Raw genomic sequence first — 26,442 nt, 5'->3', positions numbered from 1 at the left:
ACCTTCCCATTGTCTTCCATCTTCCTTTCCAGGATTTCAGGATCTTATCTCTTGCTTGAGCAATGGAAAGGAACACAATGGAGATATTTCTGTGTCTTTTGGTGACATTTTGATGAAAATGTATTTATTTGGGGTTTTTATTTTTTACACTTCATTTATATACTATGAGCCAGTTGACACAAAGCGGGAAGTAAAGCAACATGTGTCTTTTTTTTCCCTGGAATTGGCTGCAAACTAGCAAATGCCAATTAATTCTGATTGTACTACAATTCCAGAATCTCAACACCTTTTTTATATTGTGGTGACCAAAACTGGATGCAGTTGTCAGCTGTCCAGCTAGTGAATCCAAACAAGGAACTTCTGGGACATTGTTTTTCCCAAAAAGTCAAACTATATTAGATACACTACATTGGCACAGAAGAAGTGAAACCGGCTCTGATTTTCCCATGTGAAAGCCCACATAGTTAAACGTGACTTTCCCCGTTGGCCATCCACCCCTTCAGCTCATTGCGTTGTCCAACTGAATTCACTCTTTTTGTTATGAGAATGATCTGCATCGTTCAAACACCCGCGTGTTTGAATTTGGCGGGTGGCAACAGGGTCTCACCATCTGCAGGTGGAGTCTTCCAGTTCCACTCCTGTCACCCCAGACCTTCCAGCCCTCACCCCTCCCCCGATTGTTGTCAAGCTGAGGCGAAGAAGCAACTAGGTGAAAGAGAAAATCACTTTTGACATGACGACCCCGCACCCCCGAAGAAAGATATGTATGGAATAAATATAAATATACATTAGCATGAACAATTCACCAATGTGTAAATGATTAGTCTCACTTCTGTCGTTTAGGGTTTCTGGAATGAAACCTTTTTACTAGCCTTGCCGCCACCCACTCTTTCCATCACACTCCCATCAAAACTGGTCGGAGATAATGCGTTTTGGGACCCCATGCAGCCTAGAGATGTGCCGCACAAATTTTGCTAAGATCCGGGCTGAAGGGAACTTTTGGCATGGTATGAAATGGGCCTGTTTTGAGAACAGGTCAACAGCAGTCCAGATTATAGTGTTTCCCCCCCCCCCGCTCCCCCCAACTCTCGGGCAGCTCCACTATGAAATCCATGACTATCTTACTAGCAGAGAAGAAATGATAGAGGGAGTTGAGGTTGCAGGAACTTTGAGGAAAGTGACCGTGTCATATTGGAATTCAATATAATGCAATCAAGAGCAATAGAACGTAATCAAACTAGTGCCTTAGACTTTGAAAAAGCTGGTTTCAACAGCTGTTTTGCTGCTGAACTTGGAAAGTATTCCTTGCTAGAAACCACTTTTTTCCCCAAAGACTTCAAAACTGGGTCGAAAACATGGCATTGTGAGTAGGCATTCTGCCTGTCCTTAATCAGCTTTTCATCTTTGGTTTAGTGTCACCTGCTGCTGAGCGCCTCCGATATATCCTGGGTGAAGATGATGAGCCCCCCAACCCAACACTATTCACTGAGATGGACACTCTCCAACATGATGGAGAAGAAATGGAATGGAAGGAGGCAGCCAGGTAGGAAAACTGAGAGGGCAGGAGCCATTTGGCTACCAAGGCTAAATTCGTGGCTGGATAGACCTAGCAGTTCAACACTAGGACCTTTCGTTGCAAGAGGACATGTCTGAAGGGAGAAGGGGACTGAACCCCTTGGTTTCGGCAGCTCTTTCACGACTATCATTCTGTGATGTTCTGGCTTAGGATCGCTTTCCATAATGTCGAGAAGAATTGCCACACCGGGCTCAGCTGTTGGTTGGCAACCGGGTGCATTGCCCAAAGCCTTGTGCTCGGATTGGGCCACTGGCTTGATTGCAGGGACAGTGCTGAGGGAGGTGGCAAGGAGAGGGGCTTCAGGGACTGAGCTGAGACCAGACCTGGGATCACGACCAGAGCAGTGGCTGCCCTAAGGAGATTGGGAGGTGCCCCATGGGCTCACAGCCTGGGCTCTTGGCACTTCCATCTGAGCCTTGCATGCTGGGGGAACAGCTCCAGATGCAGCTGTTAGTTTGCAGTGAGAGCCAATTCAGAATGGCAGCCCTGACCCCTGCCTCAGTTGTTTGGCGGGGCTTCCGTGCATGGGATGGCCCCATCAGTTGCTGACCCGGAGGAGGAGGCGGAGGAGGAGGCGGCGGTGGAGGCGGAGGAGGAGGAGGAGGAACTAGGGCCATTAGACAGATGGATCCAGGGTCCCTAGGAGCATTCAGAGAGCCTGGGGGTGGAGGAGACACATGCCCAGGTCCATCAGGCACTGGATGTGTGTGTGTTGTGGTGCAATCCACCAGGTGGATAGCTACTCGCTCAAGAAGAGGACGGAGAGCCATGGCTGCCACAAGTTAAAACTGATGATCAGCAACAGGCTGCCTCTTATTGAGGAGCGGCTGCTGCATCCGCCCAATCCACAGGCGCAAAGAGCGGGGAGATGGGAAGCTCAGAGGAGGTCGGTGAGAAAGCAGCCTCGGCCTTCCTAAAGAGAAACACCAGGTTCTGAACTACTTAGTCAGGCATGTGAGAGGGAGACGTTGGCAAAGCAACCGTTCACTTTCTTGAGCATCATCTTCAGCTCCGTGCTTCCTGCACCCTGATTTCATGCTGTGATCCTTGGATTTGTCTTGTTGGCTTTTCCTGGACGTAGACTTGGGTTTGCATCTGCACTCGGGGAGATGATTGTGAGGTACGTTTGCTTGAGACCTTACTTCTTCAGCTTTATGCATGTGTGTTTGGGCTTAATCACTGAATTGCTTGGGAGAGGAGCTTTTGACTTGGGGATTCAGCGGCTTATTGCTATAACGATTAGAGTGGTGCAGTGAACACATGGTACTCGCACCTGTTGCCAGAGCGCTGTTTAGCAGTGTGCAATTCAGGGGTGGGGGCAGCACTTAAGAGCCATCTTTGCACCCGATATGCGCCCCACTGGCAGAGCGAGCGGTGGCAGTTTGGAGCCAGCTATGCCAGCATGTTTGCGGGTAGCATGCCCCGGAGACCCTGGGAGATGACTTATGGTGGAATCCTAAGAAGCTGTGTCCGTCACCCAAGGGCCCTCAGGAGGAGTTTTGGAAAGACTTGGGGAGGATGGTGGCCATCCAGAGGACACTGGGCACAACAACCAAGCCTGCACAAGAGCCGGATGGAGGGCCAAGAGTGACTTGGAAGTTTTTCTTGGCAGGGGCCAGGCTCCTTAAAGGAATGTCTCCCTCCCCGAGATCGGTTCATTCCGCCCATGCCACCTGAAGCAGCCTGCAGGCCCCCTCGGCCAGAGTGTTCCTGCTGGTGGCGCCAGGAGAAGAGCCTTCCCTGCCACTTGGGACCTCTGGCCACCCTGGGTGAGGTCAGCCCCAACCCTCCTGGCTCTGCCAGTTGGCCTGGAGCTCCGGCTGAGGGGCTGGTTGATAGATTAGCAACAGGTCCCACCCAGCCGCTTCTTGTCAGCCTCCCTCCCCGTCTTTTTAGCTTGGTTGACGTTTAATAGCACTGTATCTATTTTGTCGGGGTTATATAGTTTCATCCTTTCATGTTGTTAGCCACTCAGAGTTACCGTATAGTAAGGTGGTTGTCTAATAAATTTTACAATTCAATCATCAATCAATTACTGTAGAATGGAAGGAAGAGCTACTCACCTCGCAGCCTGGAGTTGTGAGATGTCCCAGCCCTTCCAGTTGGCAGGTGGTTCCACCCGCATCCCTCCCCATGGCGGTTTCTCCCGAGGTTGTATTACCTCGGATGCCTCCAATCCAACCCTTGGCCACCTTCTTCCAAGTGCTCCCAGGAGGCTCTTCCCCATGCAGGAAGCCCTCATCCTACCGGCTGCAGGACAGCCTCGCCCACCTGGCCCCGGCCGGCTTTTCCCTCGTGCCTCCAGAGAAACGGAAGGTTGCCTCCGTGGGCTCCTCTTGGAGGGAGAACCAGGATCCCGTGCCTTCCAGCCACCAAGAGCCAGGGAAGCGGCGCCAGAGCGGAGCCCTGGGAGGAGGCCAGGTGCCTTGCGGAAAGTCAGGCCTGCAGCTGCCTCACCTGCAGAAGGGAAACCCTTGGCTGGACCAGAGACCAGGCGCCCTGCAGCTCCTCATTCACATCAGATCCGGACTGAATCGGGGCTTGAATTCACCTGGGCTGATTTTGGTGCAGAGAGATATGGGACTGTAACCAATGGACTGGCAGTCCTCAACTTACGACCACAACTGAGCCCAAAATTTCTGTTATTGAGACATTTATTAAGTAAGTTTTGCCCCATTTTATGAGTTTTCCTGCCGCGGTTGTTAAGTGAACCATTGCAGTTGTTCAGTTAGTAACACGGTTGTTAAGTGAATCTGGCTTCTTCCCCATGGACTCTGCTTGTCAGAAGGTCGCCAAAGGGGATCCCCTGACCCCCTGGGCCCTGCAACGGTCATAAGTATGAAACAGCTGAGACTTTTGATCCCGTGACCGTCCCATGGGGAGGCTGCAAAGGATGCAGCTGTGAACAACAGTTAAAGGCCTCTTTTTTTTCAGTGCCATCATGACTTTGAATGGGCAAATGAAGAGTTAACTTTGCTTACTTACTGCAACTATATAAAACAAACCCTTTTGAAATCCTTAAACTTTAATCAAAGTATTAACGGAAACCTTAAGGCATCCTTATATTATTGGATTTTAAGTTCAGCACCATTTAAAATAACACAAATCCAAATCCTTATGGAATGTCGCCTATCAGCTGAGATTCTAGAGGCATTAACCCGTCATTCTTCATGAATATGCTGAGTCTCTCTGCACTGGGGGAGGAATTGGGAGACTCTAATAGCACTGTTGAGCTCATTTCAACCTCTTGGTTGTCAAGTACAAAGCATTGTGAGTGCTTATGTCCAAGGAAAACAAAACTATAAAGTCAAGCAACTAATAACATAGCTTTATTTTTTAATAATTCCCTTCTCTTTCTTGGTCCTGGTAGTTTTCACATTGTGCCCCATGATCTGTCCATAGTGGAAGGTGGGGATGAAACCATGAAAGATGCATTGCACACCTTGGCCTGTTCACAGTGGCCCGATAGGAATTCCCCGGAGCAAGCACTAAGTAAAAAGCTAACCAATTATCCAAGAGGTGTTAAACAACAGTTAGCAAAACCTAACCAAAAGGGGTTGATCTTGAAACAACTAAGCAGAGTCAGGCTTGCTGGAATTAAAACAAAAAACATAAAAAAAAATATTCTGGAAATAGTCCCAAAGCTGCTGTTCAAAGGGCAACTGGACTTTCTTATTTTTTTTCCTTGAATACATTTTGCTTCTCATCCAAGAAACTTCTTCAGTTCTTGGATGAGAAGTGAAACGTTTTCAAGGGGGAAAAACCAAGGAAGTCCAGTTGCCTTTTGAACAACCCCTTTGGGATAACCATGACCTGGATGACTGAGATGCTCCATAGACCTTCTGGAAACAGGCAACCATAGGCCGCTTTCTGACACACCAGCTGTCACGAAGTTTGAATAAAGCATGCCCTTGTTTTAGTTCAGCTCCAACTGCATCACGGTCGGCTTAGTTCAACGTAACCCAGCTCTTAGCGCAGCGCAGCCAAGAGACTAGACTTGTAGGCTTCCATTGTTAGGTTCATTTTGCCTGGAGGCAAAGGGTTAAATCCCTTCTCCAGCACAGGATTCAATATCTCCCTTGCTGCATGCAGACTGATGAAAAACCCCAATGATTAGGAAACCCCCTCAGGTATTTCCTCTTCCTGACATGTAAAGATAGGAGATCTGTGACGGGCAGAACTTTATTTCTCTCATTCTCTAAAGAAAATGTATTTTCTTGCCAGAACTTGGTATTATTTCTATTGTAGCGTCCTTCATAAACTTTTAGAATACAGAATGTAAAATAACAGAGCTGGAAAATCCCTCACCCTAAGCCACAACTCCAAGAGGCACGTTGTTCCATTGATTGACTGCTCCGACAGTCAGGAAATTTCTCCTTATTTCCAAGCTGGACCTCCCTTGTACAAGCTTCCACCATTACTTCTTCTTCTGCTGCCCTCAGGAGCTGGAGAGAGTAACGCCTTGGCTCTGTGAGTGGCCCTCAAGGACTGGAATTAGAGCCCCATACGGGTTCTAACTTCATTGGCTGAAAAAAGTACACGATGTTTCTTCCCCTCGCTCATTTCTATCCCAAGAAAGTAGGGAGGTTTGCCATGTTTGCCAATTCCTTCGGCTGTCTCTGATCTTACGGCTCTGGTCTCCCAGGTTATTCCCACAGACCATTCCATATGATAAAAAAGATGCTGGTATCTTTCTTTGTTTCAGATGGATTAAGTTTGAAGAGAAGGTGGAAGAAGGAGGGGAGCGATGGAGCAAACCTCATGTATCAACTCTGACTTTGCATAGCTTGTTTGAACTGCGCACTTGTCTGCAGGTGGGAACCATCCTGTTAGATCTCGATGGCTACTTCCTGCCACAAATCATAGGTAAGGTAAGATCTGCAAGGATCTGAAATTAAAGGCACAACCACCCAAACCCTGCTTCACTCAAGGAAAGGGCTCACCAAAGTGCTTTCAAACAGTAATAGGACATAAGGAAGTGGGGTGAAAAGACCACTCCCTCAGTCTTACAGACAGCTCAGGTGTTAAAGGAATCATTTGAAGAACTCTGTGTCTGAGGTGATAGGAAGGCTACCTCTGTGATGACCTATTCAGGTGCACAAGTCATTGCTTCAGGAGCATGGGATATGTTGTAGTGCCTGCATCCTTGTAAAGATGGCGGTCACGATCCTTCTGCGTTTGTATCAAAATCTTCTGAAGACATTAGAGTCCTGCTTAATCTGGGGCATCTGGAGTTCAATCGGGGTTTAACAAATGTATAACCTTCTTAGATGATCTCTAAAGTCCCTTCCAGCTCAGGCAATTCCTGGCATCCAGGGCTAATCATCCTTAATGGTGCATGGCAGAATTAATGGTGGGACATCGTGAGTGGTAAGCTTTAACCAGTCCAAGAGGAATCCGTTATTAGATCCGTAGCTTTGAAAGTTGCGCGTTATACTTTCTTGCATTATACTGAATACCATTATAAAAGAATATATAATTACTTTTGTATTCTCATTGGATATTGGTTCAGTTTTATTTTGTTTGTTTATTTATTAAATGGTTTTCTGCCCATCTCATCACGAAGTCATTCTGAGCAGTTTACATTGTTTAAAAGAATAAAACAATATGTATCTAATAAGAATAAAATACTATAAAAATACAAAAGATCTGCTATAACTAAAAGATGGGGAGGGAGGGGGTAGAATGAGCAAGGGGGGAGGGGAGATCTGTAGTTCATCTCTCAGCCCCCACCCTCACCCCAGCCACACAGGCTGTTCCAAAGGGCAGGAGCGATGGCTGAGCTCTTCTCCTGGACCCAGCCAGCCAGAATTCCCTGGCCAACAAGGCTTGGAGCCGGCTTCCTCTGCCAGTGTGCGTGGCGCCAGCCGATCCCAGTGGGGCGAGAGGGACCCCAAAGGAACCAGGCCAGGAAGAAGATTCCCAGCACCTTGAGTTGCGCCCAGAAGCAGACTGGCAGCCAGGAGAGCTTACGAAACAATGGTAACTGGGCCCCTCTAAGGCCCCCCAAGGCTGCCTGCGCTCCTGCCCCAGCTGTTCTTCAAGGGTAGCCTTCTGGTGCCCGATGGATTTCCTCTCATGGATTTGACTTTTATATTCATTAATACATGCATTTTGTGTTATCATCACCTAAAAATCACAGTTATGTTTTTATATAATCTTTAAGTCAATAACTTAGGATATTTGAAAAAATGTCTATTAGCTTTTACGTTGCTACTAGTTCAATGATTGAAATCAGTGGTGGGATTCAAATATTTTTCCTATCGGTTCTGTGGGCGTGGCTGGGTGGGCATGGCAGAGGAGGGATACTGTAAAATCTCCAGTCAGAGGTGGGATTTGCTGATTCTCTGAACTACTCGAAATTTCCGCTACCGGTTCCCTAGAACTGGTCAGAACCTGCTGAATCCCACCTCAGATTGAAATACGTCTTGATGAATTGGGTTGGGCAATAGTTGGCCGTCCCTGTGTAGCCAGCCAGCATTCCCAGGAGGCCCCTTGAAAGACTTTGGCAAAACGACTTAATTTCAGCAGCAGTTCAGGATTTCAGGATGTCTTTGGAAGGTCACTGAAGGGAGATGAAGTTTGTCTTATAAAGGTTTCATCTCCATCATTCCTACTCTAATCTCCTCAAAGAAAAATAGCATGGGCAAAAAATTAAACCTATTACCTTACATCCATCTGGTCTGGAAATTCAAGAGTCATACAAGACTAACAAAAGTTGGGAATATTTTGGCTGGACATCCTCAATAGTATAATCTATGTTTTTCAGATAATGTCATTGAAAAACAAATAGAAGATGGCCTTCTAAAGCCAGAGCTGCGAGAGAAAATAAGCTATGTGCTCCTTAGAAAGCACCGACATCAGATGAAGAAATCCATCCACCGATCCTTGGCAGATATTGGCAAATCTGTCTCGAGCATAAGTGAGTGAAATTTCCAGAGTGTTATTTTTGGCAAAGCAGGGAAGATGGTGACAGCAAGATGGTGAAGTCTTGGGTTCCTTCGTATGGGCTTCTTTTGCTACTGCAAAACCATCAAGACGAGTGGGGAGAGGATATGGCTCTGATCAATCCTGGGGGGAATTTTTTTTAAAAAAAGGATTTTTCAGCAGCAGCCAAAAAAGCTAATACAATCCTTAATTGTATAAACAGAGGCATAGAATCACAATCGTGTGAAATATTAGTACCACTGTATAAAGCCTTAGTAAGGCCACACCTGGAATACAGCATCCAGTTTTGGTCACCACATTACAAAAAAGAAGTTGAGACTTTGGAAAAAGTGCAGAGAAGAGCAACCAGGATGATTAGGGGGCTGGAGACTAAAACATAGGAAGAGCGGATGCAGGATTTGGGTCTGGCTAGCCTGGAGCAAAGAAGGACCAGGGGTGACAGGGTTCCAGTATTTGAGGGGCTGCCCCAAAGAGGAGGGGGCTCAGCACCTGGAGGCCAGACAAGAAACAAGAGATGGAAACTAACCAAGTACGGAAGCTGCCTGGAATGGAGGAGAAACTTCCTCACAACCAGGAAGACAATGAACCAGGGCCACCGAAGTTGCCTCCAGAAATCATGGCGGCTCCATCACTGGAGGCTTTTAAGAAGAGACAGGACAGTCACTGGTCTGAAATGATCTCCTCCTTTGAGCAGGGGATTGGACTAGCACTAGAAGACCTCCAAGGTCCCTTCCAGGTCCCTTCTGATTGATTTATTGTTCCCAAAAATGTGGAAGGGGAGATTCACAGTACATGATATATTCAGTGCCATTGTGACATCCAGCAATTCCCTGAAATAGAAGATGGCAAAGAAGCAACTGCTTAGGTTGCAGGGGTCAACCCGCCTCTTGCTGTGTGCTCCCCTGCCCCTCCCCCTCCCCCTGCCCCTCCCCGTAACTGGTGCCCATGAAAAAAGTGCTGTGGGGAATTCGGTCTGCGGTCCACCTCTCCCCACCTTTGCCTTCTTACTCAAAGAGCCGTGTTTCTTCAGTGGTTTGGGCTCTTGCTTGGTACCAGAGGCCCAACTTTTCACTAGCGGATCCTTTTTGTTGTAGTTGTGGGCTAGGATAGGTTCACCCCCATTATGTTTCTGCCTGCCAACAGACCGTAGCCCTGTCCAGAGTCCAGCTGCAGGAGCTGGCTTTTATCGTTCTTCTGAAGACCTCCGTATAAGGCAGAACTCAACTTATGGAAGATTACGTAAGTTCCTTTCCTCACTACCTGATATAATAATTGGTAGGGTTTTTATGTTTTTAATATTTTTATATTGCTCTTTATTTTTACCCCAGGTTTATTTAAGGGATGTTTTCACCAGTACTTTGAATATTTGTTTTTCAAATTTCCTAATTAGAAAGTTCTCATCTTTATTCAGCACTGACAAATATAATACAGAAAGGAAAACAGTCAATTCGTGAGTCCCATCATCCAATGAAAGGGTCACCCCAACACCGAGCAGCCAAACAACAGCTCACTCCCCGTGGCGTCTGGGCGGGGGGGGGGGAATCGGCCTGGCTTGAATTTCCACCCGCCGGTTAAGGGAAAGCGAGTGCACTTCTCCAGCCTAGCAGTGCAGGCTTGTTGGGACTGCTGTTCCCGGGCTCCCCCTGCCCACACAGCCTGGGAAGGGGCTCCAGCAGAGTCCAGCACTCGGGAGGGGTGAGCTTCCTCCCCAGCAGGGCTACCCCGAGTTGCCTGACCGACGGGCTCAAGCAGAACTCAACTGTGGCCAGGTTTGGGGCCCAGGATACAACAGTAGACGAGGGCACTTGCTTCCTTCTAGCACTCATGCCAGAAGAAATGAAACGGCCTCTCTGCACACTGGAAGCCATTCAAAGTCGGCTGGAAAATGGGCCGCTGCATAAACACTTTAAATAAATGAACAAACAAACAAATGTTTTCCTCCTTTAGGCCACACCCAAAGCCGAAGCATGAACGACATCACGGACATGCCAAGCACAGCCCAGGTAGGAGTCTGCCAGCCGCTGCTCTTTGAGAGCCTCCCACGATGGCCCCAGGGTGGGACTGCTGGGCCTGACCTCAGAAGGTGGGTGGCTCCCTGGCTGGGTACACTGCTGCCCTTCCCTGCTCAGTGGCTTTTGGGCCCACGGGGACGCCAGCCCCACCTAACGCCCCCCCCCCTTCCAGAGACTTCAGAAGAAGCCGCTGCTCTCCACTGTCTGTAGCCAAGGGAGGGGGTTTGAACTCAAGCGCTGTCTTCACCTAGATGGGATTGCTCTTGTGGGGTGGGACCATTTTAAGAGGAAGAAGGGCGCCGGTCCGGAAACACTCCAGGGCCTTCTCTAGCAACTGATGCGGGAGAAGGGGGCAGGACTAGAACCTGGGTCTCCTTGTGCTTCGTCCAACATCTTTTACCCGGGACTGGTTGCCTCCCGGTTTCTCTCCTCATGCCTTAATCACCTTGCCAAACTGGCTCTCTTAATAGTAACATATGATGCTATATATCCATATGTGTATCTGCAGATAATAATGATATAAATTAGTAACATTAATGATCAGTAATTAGTAAAATTAGAAATATCAACAATGGAATAATACAGCATGACATTATTATTTTATACATTTTATTTTATTATTATTTTATGTTCTAACCATGAATTCTGGGAGAAAAAGTGTCCACTGGAATGCTTCTTTCTTTCCCCTGGACGGTGCTGGTTATGAAAGCAAGTCAAGACAAATCAGACGAGAAGGAACGTTTCTTATCTTCTGAGAAATATTTTTTTCCTCTCCAGCTCAGAAACAAGTTCATGAAGAAGATCCCCAAAAACGCGGAAGCCTCGAATGTTCTGGTGGGAGAAGTGGACTTCCTGGACAAGCCTTTGGTAACCTTTGTCCGGCTTACACAGCCCACTATGCTGGGTGGGATGACGGAAGTGCCGATTCCCACCAGGTAGGTCGATGGTCAGAGACACTCCCTGCACCTTGGTCCAGTTTAAAAGACGGAAACAGGGCTGAAGCCTGGGGTGGACTTCCCACCTTCACCATTTCATTTCTATTTCTATATTTCTACCCAGGTTCATTTGGAGTTACTGAAAATGGTCCCTAAAGGGACAATTCATTTTTTAAAATCTTATTTCACAGTATGCAAAACAACCCATAAATACTGGATTAATACTTGCTTTAAAAGTCTCCTGACTTTGCTTAATTTGGGGGAGAATACAGTATGAGGGTTCTCCCTCTCAAAACTTCCAAACCATTATGAAAATTTCATCCACCAATTTAACAGAAGATTCAGCTAATAATCGCATTTAACTATGTTTCGTTCAGAATTCTTCTCCTTTCTTCCCAGAATCATAGACATTCTAGTCTTTTTATTTGATTTCAAATTACATTTCAGGCATGAGGAGAGAAATTTCAGGCATTCCAGGTGGTCTAACATGGCACAAATGTCTGGCTTACTCTACTTGCGAATGATCATGATGTTGACTTGCCCCTATTCCAATGAAAAGCGTAGAATCAGCATTTAGCAAATGGTCATAACAGGAAAAGTCATATTCTGTCCACTTCTATCAACGCTTTGATACTTTTGTTAGCCATTTAAAGGGTCAGCCGTTCTCTCCTGCAGGAGCTTGTTATCTGGGAACAGTGTTCAGCTGGCTTGCAAACGCTCATATCTTGGTTTGCTTTCCTTCACCAGATTCCTATTTATACTCCTGGGTCCCACTGGAAAAGCAAAATCCTACAACGAAATTGGGCGAGCCATTGCTACCCTTTTGGTAGATGATGTAAGTCAGTTTTGCAGGCCTTTGCCATTTGCCCCCGTGTCAATGTTTTCCTTCAGGTGCCCCAAATGCAACAGCACAATGCAGCATAACTGATCCCAAAGATCTACTCAATATCTTGTGCAAGGAGGTGGTAAGTGGGTGAACCAAAATGTGTTTGTGTAAAAGAATCTTTCCTTGGGGTATTTTAAATACTCGGCCGTTGTGATTGTATTGTCTTACTTAAACATCGGCTGTTATGTGCTCCTGGCTACTTTCCTTGGTGGCCAGAGGCAATCTGGCCTGACCACTAACCAGCCAAGACCCAGGGAAGGCCTTTTGTTTCGCTTATTGCAACCAGTGGGGAGAGAAGCTTCCGCACCTTGGTTCTCTCCAAAGTTCCAACCCCAAATATCCCCTTCTTTATAGGGCCCTGTCCCAGCCGCCACATCCCTCCTTGTTCTCCATTGGCTGAGCTACTAGGTAGGAGGTTGCCCTCTTCCTGACCGCCTCCTACACATTTCCTGCTACATACTAAATCCTGCATCACATGTACATTAAAATTAGGAGATAATTAATGCAAGGTGTGTCTAATAATATTAATCAGCTAATTAGGGATGCCCAGTTGCCTGTTTTGAGTTCTGGGCTTTTTTAATGGATTCTTAGAAGAATCGATTTTTCCTGTTTTTCCATTTTAGCTTTGCCTTCCCTGTTTTCCAATTCAGTTCTCTTTCCAGGCTAGTCATTTCCTCTTGTAGCTGTTTTTACAGTATGTATTCTTCTTTTTCCAACTCTGAAGACCCAGCTAATTTTTGTCTACACGTCCCTCTTACATCCCGCTTTTATGCTACCATTTCCTTTCTCCCCATTATGGCAAGTTGGTTCTTTTCCACTCAATAAATGTTCATTGCACAGTAGATTTGACTGTCTCGGAAGATTCATCATATTGGTGCATGGCTTCTAGTGATTCAGTTGGAATGTTTTCTCATTCATGCGTTCAGTACTGTTCTTAAATACAAGACAAGAAGTGAAGACCTAACCAAGATTGTACACAGGAGATTGGCTGCTCCACGGCTTCCTAGCTAACGATTCTTCCTTTTTGTGTGCAGCTGTTCAGTGATGTAGCCTACAAAGCAAGAGACAGAGAAGACCTGATAGCAGGACTAGATGAGTTTTTGGATGAAGTCACCGTCCTTCCTCCAGGCGGGTGGGATCCAAAGGTTCGAATAGAGCCACCCAAGAAAGTGCCCTCTGCAGAGAAAAGGTAAGTGGGTTCTTGGTGCTTCCACTTCCTTTGTCCAAGGGAGCCTCATTCCTTTGTAATATCAGGAAGGACCTCTTTGGGGATTAATCCCGGTTTTTACATAGATTAAAAATATGAGCAAACAAAATACACACATACATGATTTATACAGGGAAATTAATGCCATATCAATGTAAAAATGCACCTAGTTCTGTCAATTTATGGTGTATCAAAACAGGACCAGCTGGTCTAGAGGTTAAGGCACACGGCTAGAAAACAAGAGACGAAGCCCTGGGTCAGACCTGCCCCCCAAACAATCACTTAGGAAAGCAGACTCTTGACTCCAGTTGACCGAATTGGACTTTTACTAAAGGTGTTGGTTGCAGGAAGGTGAGGCAGGATCTGAAGTTCCCTCTCACCAATACAAAGAGCCAAACCCAATCCCTCCCTGACCTGTAGTTCAACTTTTCCCATGATTTGTAGGTGGATGTATTTTGTTTGATCATATTTTTAGAACTATGTTCAAAGCAGGGTGGCCCAGGGAGGGCCCATAACATGCGCAGGATTAGGAAAAAGGAGAGTCAAGTTCTGCAGAACTTGATGGGCGACATTGGACCAATCGTGGTCCTTCTGCCTCCCAGGGAGGCTGTCTCCAGGATGGGATAGGAGGACTGACGCTACTAGCTGGGCCCATTGAGTCGCCATAGAGCCGCTTCAGGAGGAGGGAGGGGCTTCTGTATGTTGCCTTGAGCTCTTAGAGGAAAAGTAAGATAGAAATCTAATAAACATCTGCCTTCAACTGCCCCCAACTTGTATTACCGGCACCCATTTGCAGCCTTTGGGTACTAATATTCCATGTCATTTTCTTCCTAGAAAATCTGTGTTTTCTCTGAGCGAAGCAACCCAGATGAATGGGGCAGCCAGAGGAGTGGCAGGGGGTGCGGGTGGGGGCAGCGAAGAAGATCTTCCAGCTGTCCATGAAATTGGAGAGGAGCTGATCTGGACCGGACGGTGAGAAAAGCGTCCCTGCAATCGGCAATCGGCAGCAGTGAAGGGGGGCGGGGGGGAAACCCTGCTGTCCGGGTACAGGGAAGCACCGAATACAGCTCTGCAGCTGAAGACATGACCTCATTTGCTGGAGAAGAAGGACGGGCCTACAGACCTGCCTTTCCCTCTTTGGACAGAAGGAGCCTGCTCAAAAGAGCCGCATAAGCCCCTGGAAGACGGGCTTGTAACCCTCACCCCTCCATCCCAGCTCTTAGGGTCTGGCCAGTGCAGAAAGCTGGATGGGGGGAAATCGGCTTTGGCAAGTGAACTTTAGAGAAGGACAGGGAGGGTTCAGCCCCTCGCTCTGTTGCTCCCGATCCCTGCTTCCAATGGGATTGACATAAATTGTGGTCGTTCGGGGCCCCCCCGGGTGACTTGAGCATTAGCCAGGGGGCCCCGTGCACAGTGGCCCTTTCCCTGCCCTCTTGGGCACAGAACCTTCCGGAAGAAGCCCGGTGCTGACCAAGCAGGGCCAGATCCAGAAGGGCCAGCCAGAGACGGTCCATGAGGTGGGTGCTCAGGGCCATCAGGAAGGCTAGATGGGGCATTGCCATCCGCTGCTGCATCACGTGCAGCTCAGGAAATCTTGCCCAGGGGAACTAAGCTGAGGGATAATACTGGGGGTCTCTGGGCATGGAGTGGAGAGCCCTTCAGGGCACAGAGAGCACAGCCGGCCCTGCTTCCTTTCCAGGTTCTGCGGGGGCCTCTATTTGGATCTCAAGAGGAAACTGCCCTGGTTCTTCAGTGACTTCTATGACGGCTTCCATATCCAGTCCATCTCTGCTGTGCTCTTCATTTACCTGGGCTGCATTGCCAATGCCATCACATTTGGGGGCTTGTTGGGGGATGCTACTGACAACTACCAGGCAAGTTCAGGCCAGCCTCCCAAGCAGCCCCCGGCCCAACCCCCCAGTCCTCTACAGTGGTGCTGGAGAATCTGTCTTATCTGGGCTCTTGACGTCCCAAGGCCTGAGCAACCAGGAAGAAGGAGGCTTTGGCACTTCTGCACCCTCCCCGCCCACCCGCCCAGGCCTGCTTTGAGGAGTGCGCTGAGGTGTGACTAGGAAGAGCACCGCTAGTATGCTGCTCCCATCCTTGCCCTTCAGTCCGGCTGGAAGTCAAGGTTCCTGGGAGATTACGGGCCAATGGACTCCCTGGCCAGATTTTAGAGCAGGGAGAAGAAGAACAGGCTTCCCGCCACATCTGTGCCACATGAGGCGCCACATCTGTGCCTGTTTACCATGCCTCACGTGGCATGTGGGCTTCTCCAGGCTAAAGGCCTGGGCTAAAAGAACCCTTGGGACCCAAGGCAGTGCTGAGGGCTTCCCTGTCCGTAGAGACAGAAACGTGGCGGGAGGGTCCCCAGAATCCTCTTCCTTGTACTCAGACAGTGCCCCTGCCTCTTTGTGCCCCCAGGGTGTGATGGAGAGCTTCCTGGGAACGGCCATTGCAGGGTCCGCTTTCTGCTTGCTGGCAGGGCAGCCCCTCATCATCCTGAGCAGCACGGGGCCCATCCTCATCTTTGAGAAGCTGCTCTATGACTTCAGCAAGTAAGTGGAGGCCTCTCGAACTGCGCCGGAAGCCCCTGCCTGGCTGCTATGGGGCGGGGGGGCAGTTGGCCGTCCCCCTTCCCAACAGGAGAGTGGGCCTTCTCTGAAGGTCTTTAACCTTTGGGCATCACACAAGTACCGGGCCCAATTCCGCATGGCTCTCTTTGCCTCCTGGGCAGCATTAGCTCAAAAAAATGGAATGGAATCAGCCCAAGAAACCAGGAAGGAACAAGGCAGTGATAGGTAATCCTCAACTTACAGCAGTTTATTTAGTGACCTTTGAAAGTGACAATGGCACTGAAGCCCAAGTGACTTATGGCCATTTTTCACACACACACGGCTCTTGCAGCATCCTCAGGGCCATGGGATCAGAATTCGGGCATTTGGAAATTGGTTCATGTTTATGGCAGTTGCAGGGTTCCCGGGGTCCCGGTAGCCACTTTTGCGATCACCTGAGAAGCAAAGTCAACGGGGAGGCAACTGGATTCACTTAGCAACCGTGTCACTGACTTTACAACTGGGATGATCTGGGTAGCCAGATGCTCTTAAGAACTAGAGGAAGAAAAGCCATGAAATGGGGCAAAATTCACTTAGCAACATAGATTTTGGGCCCAATTGTGGTTGTAAATTGAGGACTCCCTGCACTAGAAGCTAGTGTGAGTTGGCTAAAAACAGAGCCTGCGGCACCAGTGTAGACAAGGCAGCGTCTGGTTCAAGAGCAGCAACTATGGGGGAGATCCAGAGCCGTAGTGGACAGTCACTGAAGGGCGATCCAGCAGTTGTGCCGCAGCTGCCCCCAAAGCCCGCGCCGTTCTCGGCTGCACGAGCAGAAGTGTAGCCTCAAGGTGAGCATGAGAAGTGAGCGTAGCATTTTATACTGCGCTGGTGAGTCTCCACTTGGAATGCTGCATCCAGGATGTTTAGAAAAACTGCAGAGAACCACGAGAGAAGCGATCTGGAGGCTAAACGGTTGTGATGAATGGATAAGAGAACGAGTATGCCCAGTCTTACGAAGAGAAGAATTAGGGTTGACGTGACAGCTGTCACGGTAGTGGAGAGGAGCTTGACTTCTTCTCCAAAGCACCTAAAGGCAGGGCCAGGAACAGCGGGTGCGGGGTTATGAGGGGTCCTGCCTAGAATTAAGAAGGAGTTTCCTGATAACGAGGCAGGGCAGCTTGGATTGCAGTTTCAAAGAGGGCACAACTCATTCTAAATCTTGTAGTACTTTTTATTAACTAGCAATTGGTTGGTTGGGTTTCTTTGTTTGTTTAGCACATTTAGGTGGCAGCCCATCTCAAACAAAGCGACTCCAAACTTATGGAATCGGTTCCTTTTCAGTTGTGAGGCTTATCTCATCCAACTGGCGTATGAAGGCAATGAATTATAGCAGAACCGGGCCACATGCTACATGCCAAATCCACAATGTTCAGATGTAGGCAGCAAAACATTTAGGCTTTGGGCATAGCTGTTAACACCCCTAAATATCCCAAACAAGTCCTGCCATCACTAAGGCTCAATTTGCTAAAGAAACAGAACCTGTTGCAGATGTTGCCCAACCTGTAAGAAACTCACCCAACGTTGATCAGGTACTTCCAATTAGGTCACATCCAGAGGAGATGCTTCCTTTGGCCAAGCCCTACTCTCCGCCATCTTTGGCCACTTTTCCCACTCATTTGGGAATATCATGCCTTGCTGCTGCTGCCGCTGCCGCTGGGGCTCTGCTGTTGGGGTCAACCGAGTGTTTCTGTTCTCCCCCTCAGAGGAAATAGTATTGATTACCTAGAGTTTCGCCTCTGGATCGGCTTACACGCAGCGGCCCAGTGCCTTATTCTGGTGGCTACAGATGCCAGCTTCATAATTAAGTACATCACTCGCTTCACTGAAGAAGGCTTCTCCACTCTGATTAGCTTCATCTTCATCTATGATGCCATGAAAAAGATGATTGGAGCCTTTAAGGTCTACCCTATCAATATCAACTACAATCCAGACTATGTGACCATGTATAAATGCGAATGCATAGCTCCAGATGCAGGTAAGTGCAAATCCTGCATCCCAATGCAAAGCCGTGGCATTACCCTTTATAACGAAGCAGTATTTTGTGCTTGATATTATCCACTTTTTAAAAATGTCTTCCAAAAATTTCTGAAAGTTCTTTGCAAAGGCAGGTTAACATCATTTATTCTGTCTGAAACTGGAAGTAGCTTAGTCAGCAAAACTTGAATCCAATATTTGTCAATATATGGACAAGAGTTCCCTCTGTTGTCAAGGTTGTATCATAAATTTATGCTGAACTTGCTTTCATGACATGTCTCTACAGTGCTGTCCTTCCTGTCCAGCAAAAGTAAACTTTAATCACAAGAGGGAATGAACGTTACTGAAAATTTACTATGTCAGGACCATTTTACTGAGAAACCTGAAGCCTGTTCTAACACAATACGTTTCAGTGTTGTGGAGTGTTTCTTGCACCAAAATTCACTGTAGGCAATTCACACCCATCATTAGTCCGTGACTGCGAGGCTGCTACATTCCCAGCTGCAACCATCAGAGCCTGTGTGGGACACTCACAGAGCCTCTTAAACACAGGGCAGGCCAGCATCTGAAGAGGAACCAGATTGCAGAAGACACACTGTTATTTACCTTATTTAAATCACCCATGCCCAAAATAGTAAAAAGCCCTCTACTGTCTTATATTGAATTTTAAAAATACAGCTATATATACACAGAAGTTTCCAAGTCAAAGGAATGCCAGAGTTGAAAAACATTTTCTCTAACAAGAAGAATTCTCTACTAATTTTAAAATTGTAAACTTTTCTTTAAAAACATTTCTAAAGTTGATGACTTCTAATGCAACTTTTAAAACTTCCTTTTAACATATATACATTCAAATTCACTCAATAATTTTTACAAGCTTAACGCAATGAGCATTATATGCTGTATAAAAGAAAGAAAAAAGAAACCCATTTTCAAACCTACTTTAGGGACTCCAAACTATACATTAGAGCCCCGGTGGTTAGAATGCATTATTACAGTCAAACTCTGCCTGCAGCCTGGAGTTGGATCCTGACGGGGCTCAAGGTTGACTCAGCCTTCCATCTTTCTGTTAAAATGAGGATCCACATTGTGGGGGGCAAGAGGCTGACATTTTAAACCACCCAGAGATTGGGCAGCATATGAGGCTGAGTGTTATTTCTATTGCTACCTCTTTCTATTACAAATATCAGACAATTATAAAACCATCCCAACTCTAATTAGCTCCTTAAGTTTAAGTCACTCCCTCCAACTTGCCTCAATCTTTTTCTTCTCTATCAAATAATTATAATCTTTCTCAAGGGATTCTTGATCTTGTTTGTTCTCTTGAAAAGTGTAGATTTATTTGGAATTCTTTCAAATGTAGTGGAAGGTTTGTATTTAAAGCATCATCATAATAGAGATTGGTGTCAGATTTATATTCCAAAGTTACAATTAAGTCCTCTGCATTGTCAGATACTTATGAAATTGCCTCAGTGGTTTAGATATGATATTGTTGCCATTACGGAAATTTGGTGGGATGAAACCCACAAATTGAAACTACAGCTACAGGGATTTAAATTATTTGAATTTAATTTAGACCAAACAAAAGAGGAGGCGGAGTTTCCCTCTATATAAGAAATAAATATATCTCTATAAAAATAGAACGCAACAATGATGAAAACTGTGTTGAATGCATTTGGGTCAATGCATAAAAGTGGGAAAAATGACATTGCCATAGATGTACAGTATAGTATAGGCTACCCAGCCAAACAGAGGAAACAGATGAACTTTTTGCTAGTCAGTTAACTAAGGTATGTAGGAAGCACATCACAATAGTAATGGGGGACTTTAACTACCCTGACAAACTCTGCACAAGTGGAAGATCAAAGAGGTTCCTGATAAACTAAGCAGACAACTTTGTCTCCCCAAAAGTAGAGAAAGCAACTAGGGGATCCGCCCTATTGGACTTAATCCTCACTAACAGAGATGAAATGATGGAAGGTGTTGAAGCTACAGAAACCTTGGGGCGGGGGAGTGATCATGCAATATTGGAATTCAACATTACGCACGCTCAAGCAATAGAACAAAGTCAAACTAGAGTTTTGGACTTTAAAAGAGTTAATTTCAATAAACTTAGAGCTTGGGAAGGATTCCACGGATGAGAATCCTCGAGGCGAAAACAACCCAAGAAGCTTGGGAAACTTTGAAAAGTGATATAAAAGCCCAGTCTAGCATAATAGCAACGAAGAAGAAAAACAACAGGTCTCAAAAGAAACAGTGTGGCTGCATAAAGAACTCTCTGCTAAATTGAAAGACAAAAAGGACAGGTATAAAAAGTGGAAAGAGGGGCACATAACTAAGGCAGAGAATATCAGCAAATAGCCTGAGCCTGCGAAGATAAAGTGAGGAAAGCTAAGGCTCAAAATGAACTAAGGCTCTCAACAAAAGTCAAAAATAACACACACACACAAAAAGAGAGCCTCTTTCAACATGTAAAAAACAAGAAAACAGTCAAGGAAACAAATTGGTCCATGAGTGGGAGAAAGTGGCAAGAAGGTGATAAAGAAAAAGCGGGACTGTTTAACTCGTTTTTTGCATCCGTCTTTACACAAAAGGAAAAGAAACAGTTCAACCTATCAAATACAGTACAGTACAGTAAAAACAGATTAGGAATACAAGTTAAAATGAGCAAGAAAATGGTAAGTGAGCACCTGTCCACCCTAGATGAGTTCAAATCACCAGGACCAGATGGATTACACCCCAAGGTTCTGAAGGAACTGGCTGACATGATCTCAGAACCACTTAATTCTATCTTTCAAAGACCCTGGAGCACTGGGGGACTAACAGAGGACTGGGAAAGGGTTGATGTAGTTCCCATCTTCAAAAATAAAAGGGGAGGGATAGATCCAGGAAACTACAGACCTATCAGCCTGACCAAGTGACAAAATTAATGGACCAGAGGAGTGCTGTGGATTTGACTTACTTTGTCTTCAGTAAGGCATTTTATAAAGTAGACCACAACCTACTATTTGATGAGAGAGAAAAATGTGGGTTAGACAGCATCACCACCAACTGGCTGACCAACATGTAGTCCTCAATGGAACTAAATTTTAATTAAAATTTTTAGCTTCCACATGTTTCCATAGAAATCGGGAGGATAAGGTGTACACATGGCTTACAGAAGCGGTGAAAAGAAAATCAGTTAGTTTTATTCTTCTTTCAACTCGGTTCATAAAACTAATGTAAAACTGAATGGATTGAGCCATGGGTGTCCCCCCGCCCGCCCCCCATGGGAGAGGAGAGGCTCCAAGTTATGTGAATGCAACAAAAGGTCTGCAGGTTGGAGTCCGCGTCTCAACTTTTGGCCTTTTAATGGAGCCTTTTTACCTCATGCTGCCCAGAAGATTTTCTGTTTCAGTCTAGTATGTGAAAGTAACCTCTACGCTTCTTTGGCCTACTAAGGTCCTTTCTTGTCCTCTTATTCTTGTGAGTCAGCAAGTGAAACAGGAAGGGAATCTTGATCTCCATACCATAATTATGAAGGGAGTGCAAATGTATGAAACAAACAAGCAAAGTTACAAACAGAGAATGTGTTATTTCTAAAATGATTTGTATCCATTGGGAAAGTTGTTAGTCAACGTATTAGTAAAAGCTGTTATAACGGAATACAATTAACGGAATAAAACAACACGTTATACTCTTCCAGTATAACGAAGTGCATTTTTAAATAGTCAGTTAAAAGAGAGCCAAATATAAAATGTGACTAACAAACCCCTATCCTCCTAGCAAAAGCAAATGGACATGCCAGGAGTCTAAACAGACACCCAACACACACACCCCTCCTTTTATCACCTGGTATCCAAGGTGGTTGCCCAAAGCAAACAGATGGTCTCTTACATATTCATGTTAGTTAGTTTGTGCAAAACATCTTCTGATAACCTCTCTCTCTCTCTTTCTCTCTCATTTATATCCATCTATCATTTATTTACCTACCTACCTTCCTTCCTATCTATCATTGTCTGTCCGTCTGTCTAATCTTTGGGTGCAGCTTGGCACATGTAGTCACGGAGGTGTCTTTCAGAGGAGCCTTGTAGACCCAAGTAGAGTGACATACTGCCACACTGCATGCCAAACAGCAGGTGATGTTTCATTAGGGATCCCTGGGGTCTAGAAGATATATGCTCAATGGCTGTGAAGAATCCAGAACCAATCTCTGAAATGCTCAAATATGGGTGGTATTTAGCTTCTATCTCGATGAAAATAGCAGTAATGTTTGCTATCCTCTATTTCAACTGTTTAAAACTGAATCCCATTGAATTTGCTCCCCTTTCCATCAGTGGCATCCAGACTGGGGAATGAAAAGTCTTGGTGTGGTCTCAGTATCGGTTTGAAGCTCTGCTCCTATTTGTATAGAGCCACAAAAGGGGGTGGCTTTTATTATGCTACGGCCCCCATTTTCATGACCTCCCTTATAGATGCCACGGGGAGTGTCCATAATATTCTTTTAAGACCTCTTAATTTTTTTATTACTCTTATTTTTTGCAAATCAACGCTTTGGATTACTGTAACTTATTTATACCATATTTGTCTCTGCTGCACCCTTCTATTTGGCTGCTTTCATTCTCAAGTGAGTATCATTTTATAAATATTAAGATTATTAAATATTTGATACTCTTATTTTTTTAATTATTGTTATTTCTACTTTAGCATACACAATATACATAAAGTATTAAATCAGTCTTTTAAAAAAGCATTATTCATCCAGTACAAGATCTAGTTATTTTACACTTGAAGTTATTAAAAGCCACCCTAATATGTCTGTTTTTGGAAAAGCTTCTGGTTATAGGGAGAAGCAACATAAAAAAAAGTCTGGAATGAATAGCAAGAATTATCCCACTTTTGTCCAATTCTTTCTATTTTTCCTCTGAAATTCAGTATTTTCTCTGCAGCAAGAAATCCGACCCAACAACTGCTTCTCCTTCATTAATTGTGTGAACATTGTTTGCCTCCAGAAAAAATGATTAAATCAATTGCAACAGCCTGGCTTATTGGCATCAAAAGAGAAATTCAATACAATTTTTGCAGATAAGTCAGAACCAGTTTAGTCTGATGAATGATTCTTTCCAAACACTGCTTTTCCTTTTATTTACTCTACTTCATTTATTAAACAAATTTATCCCCCAAGCCTGCTGACACACCTGTGTCTTTGAGGCCATGTGAAAAGCAACAAAATGGGGCCAGCCTGACCTCTGGGGAAATGACATTTCAAAGGGAGGCCCTTTTTCGAGGTCCCATCAGATGCCAGGCCCTTGCTAGCCAGGAACACACAACATGCCCTGCCGCCTTCCTGCTCTTACCAGCATGGCCATTCCATCAGCCCAGGACCTATTCACATCCTTCCAAAGAAAAAGGGAAGCTTCCGGATGCTTTTGCATCTCTTAGATCAGGGTCCCCCCTTGGAACAGCACTCGTCCAGACAGACGCCCTGGATAAATTCAGAGGTTCCTCATGAAACTCACACCAGCAAAACCAATTTTATTACCCTTCTGGAAGGCCAAAAGGATGGGAGTAGTTCTCACCCTTGGTGGAAGAGGGTTCCACAAGGTTGGGACCACAGTGAAGAATTCCTCAGCAGATGGGATCTGTAGCAGGCCTTAGTGGGATGAGCTAATCCCATCTGAGTGAGATGGCTCCTCAGAGACCCTGGACCTATGCCCTATAGGACTTTAAAGGTAATAATCAACACCATGAATGGAACCCAGGAGCAAACTAGTATGGAGCTTGAGCAGAAGTATTTGTGCCAGGAGTAGGCCTGCCACTGTATGAGACACCAGGCTGTAGCTTCCGAATACTGTTCAAGAGTAGCCCTTGTAGAGCATGTTGCACTAATTCATCTGTGGGATGACTAAGGCACGAGTGGCTGTGTGCAGAGCCTCACTGGTAAGGGTACAACTGGTGCACCCCAAGACCTCCTAGCCATGACTGCCACCAGCTCTTCAAGTCACAAGTCCAGGAGAGCCCCCTGGGGGGACCCTAACCCTAACCAGGCCTCTCTCTCTAGGGTAGGGCAACCCCCTCAAGAAGGGTGTTTCAAAACAACAGATACTATTGCGCTTTTCCTTTTAGCGATTCTTACTATGGCTTAACATGGAGTGTCTATTTGCATGTCACACGAAATGCGTCCTGCTTGCTCTTTTTCTAGAAAAGAATAGAGATGGCCGGTGAAGGATTAGAAAATGTACCCAGCGTTGTTGTTGTTTTTTTACCTTAGTAGGGAGAGTTATGATCGGTGACCCCCAAATCCAAGAGACATGTACATTTCTGTCAGCTGAGGGCAGAGAGAAGAATTGCCCCCAACCATATTGGTGAGGGGGTCAGCGGGTCTTTCACCACACGAATGGCACTTTCTGCCTTCCCGGTAAAGCAACCCTGGGTAAGGCCCAGGCCTTTGGAGTTGTCTTCAGGCAATGGAAAGGGAAACAGGCCACGATAAAAACAACAAGCACGGCAGCACCCAATGAGGAGGCCCAAAGGGGTCCTCAGAACTCTGTGACCCCCTATCTAGCTCACCTGGGTGTAGATTGAAGTGTCTCTGTATTACTGCACAGTGAGTTTGATTGTCCCCAAAAATATCTGGAGAAGGAAGTAATAGGAAGGTAGGATCCACCCCAGCTATGAATTCTGTCCTTGGATTAATTTGGAATCTGCTCCTGAGAGACATCAACATTTTATTTATTTTTATTTTGTTTTATTTGATTTATTTGATTTGTCAGTCGCTTACAAGGTAATAGGTATAAGTATAAACATGAGTAAGAATACAGGAAATAGGGACACATTAGGACAGGGACGGTGGGCATGTTGGTGCGCTTATGCACGTCCCTTACAGACCCCTTAGGAATGGGGTGAGGTCAATAGTGGATAGTTTGAGGTTAAAGGAATTGGGGGGGGGGATTAGAGGATGTAACAACAGAGTCAGGTACTGTATTCCAGGCATTGAGCACTCTGTGGCTGAAGTTGTACTTTCTGCAATCAAGTTTGGAGCGGTTAACATCTTAGGTATGCTCAGGCTCCAGCAATAAGGAAAGGTATCTGTTTGGACCAGTATGCTCCCCAAAGCCCCGTCTGTGCATCAGCGAGGCTTTCTCCTCCTTGCTTTCTGAGCTCCCAGTTGAAAGAGCACATCTTAAGTGATTAGGGAGATGTTTCTGCAGGAATTAGAACCAGAACAACATTGTAGCTTATTGAACTGTTCATGTAAACAGGTGTTTATTTACAAGCTGTGGGCATGTAATTCTTACAACTTTTCTTTTCATTGAATTACAAACTCAGAGAGTTCTGTAAATACTTGGCACCAGTGGTTTTCTGGATGGTGAGATGGTGACCAAAATGAAGCCGATGAGACCCCTTTAATATGTTTAGCCAAAAATGGATTCTGGTTCTGCTTTAACACTAAAAGAGAATTTTTCAAAAAGTTCAAACCAAAAATATGATTGTGTATTATGGAGTCATATTTTTCTCAATATATTTCTTAATAATTACAAACTCCTTTTCTGCAGCAAATACAACATTATTCAATGCTTCAGTTCCATTGGTACCAAACAATGTTAATATTTCTATGGTAAGTTTTTTCCTCTCTTTTCTTCCCACCCACCAATCCAAAATACTGCGAATATCTTTGTTTAGCATTATAACTGCAAGAGCAAAAACTGATTATAGTACGTCTCCTCTCACCAGTGGTGAGTGGCAGCTTAGATGATTCCTAGGCCTCAAAAGGTTGGCCCATATCTTATCTAACCTGCCCAAAGAGGCTTCAAGCAACACCAATTAAAACCTCTTAAAGCAGTGAGAACAATTCCTTGCTCCAGTGATCAATCTTGACCATTTAATGGCAATAATCACAATGGTTCCTCATCCACTTCCTGATAAGCATACATAAATTGATAACTTTGGAAACCCCCTGCCATGCCAAACACACACCCTTTGCTATCCCTGAGAGAGACATCCCAGATGTATCTCCATCGACAGAAGTCTATAGATCTATTGTTCAACTGATCAAGGCCAGCAATCAAGAGAGTATCATGATTCCCCTTTCAAATTTGATTCCCAACCGCCAGATGTCTTCTGGCAAGAAGGAGACTGTAGGAGAATACATAGATGGCTGGAAGTAAGTTCCACTGAATGCAAGAGGACTTGAGAATATATAGCTATGGGATTGTGTTCTGCGGGTTTATAAATTCCAAAGTACCGGGCTGAATCCTGACTCTTACTGCTAATTAGGGATTTTCATTCACTGGATGGACCTTCCAAACA

At 45.7% G+C, this 26,442-nt stretch overlaps 1 protein-coding gene across 12 annotated transcripts in view; it reads left to right on the top strand.

Moving 5' to 3' along the window:
- Positions 1-26,442, top strand: part of SLC4A5 (solute carrier family 4 member 5) — a 56,708-nt gene that overhangs the window by 12,867 nt on the left and 17,399 nt on the right. For 9 of the 12 annotated variants that reach the window (XM_087938768.1, XM_087938770.1, XM_087938771.1 and 6 more), the window contains 13 exons: positions 1,414-1,543; positions 6,282-6,442; positions 8,346-8,498; positions 9,668-9,763; positions 10,472-10,527; positions 11,314-11,471; positions 12,219-12,306; positions 13,392-13,546; positions 14,399-14,536; positions 15,264-15,438; positions 15,989-16,122; positions 17,883-18,154; positions 25,689-25,750. In XM_087938768.1, the coding sequence (XP_087794894.1) occupies positions 1,414-1,543; positions 6,282-6,442; positions 8,346-8,498; positions 9,668-9,763; positions 10,472-10,527; positions 11,314-11,471; positions 12,219-12,306; positions 13,392-13,546; positions 14,399-14,536; positions 15,264-15,438; positions 15,989-16,122; positions 17,883-18,154; positions 25,689-25,750 (1,778 nt within the window). The remainder of the gene's footprint in view (positions 1-1,413; positions 1,544-6,281; positions 6,443-8,345; positions 8,499-9,667; positions 9,764-10,471; positions 10,528-11,313; positions 11,472-12,218; positions 12,307-13,391; positions 13,547-14,398; positions 14,537-15,263; positions 15,439-15,988; positions 16,123-17,882; positions 18,155-25,688; positions 25,751-26,442) is intronic. The other 3 variants (XM_087938767.1, XM_087938772.1, XM_087938769.1) reach the window with 3 other exon arrangements.

The sequence above is a fragment of the Pseudonaja textilis genome, chromosome 9, assembly GCF_049901715.1.
Source record: "Pseudonaja textilis isolate UNSWEBS1 chromosome 9, rPseTex1.2, whole genome shotgun sequence".
NCBI classification, from domain to species: Eukaryota; Metazoa; Chordata; class Lepidosauria; order Squamata; family Elapidae; genus Pseudonaja; species Pseudonaja textilis.
The sequence above is the reverse complement of the archived record's forward strand: the minus strand, read 5'-3'. Positions and strand labels throughout refer to the sequence as shown.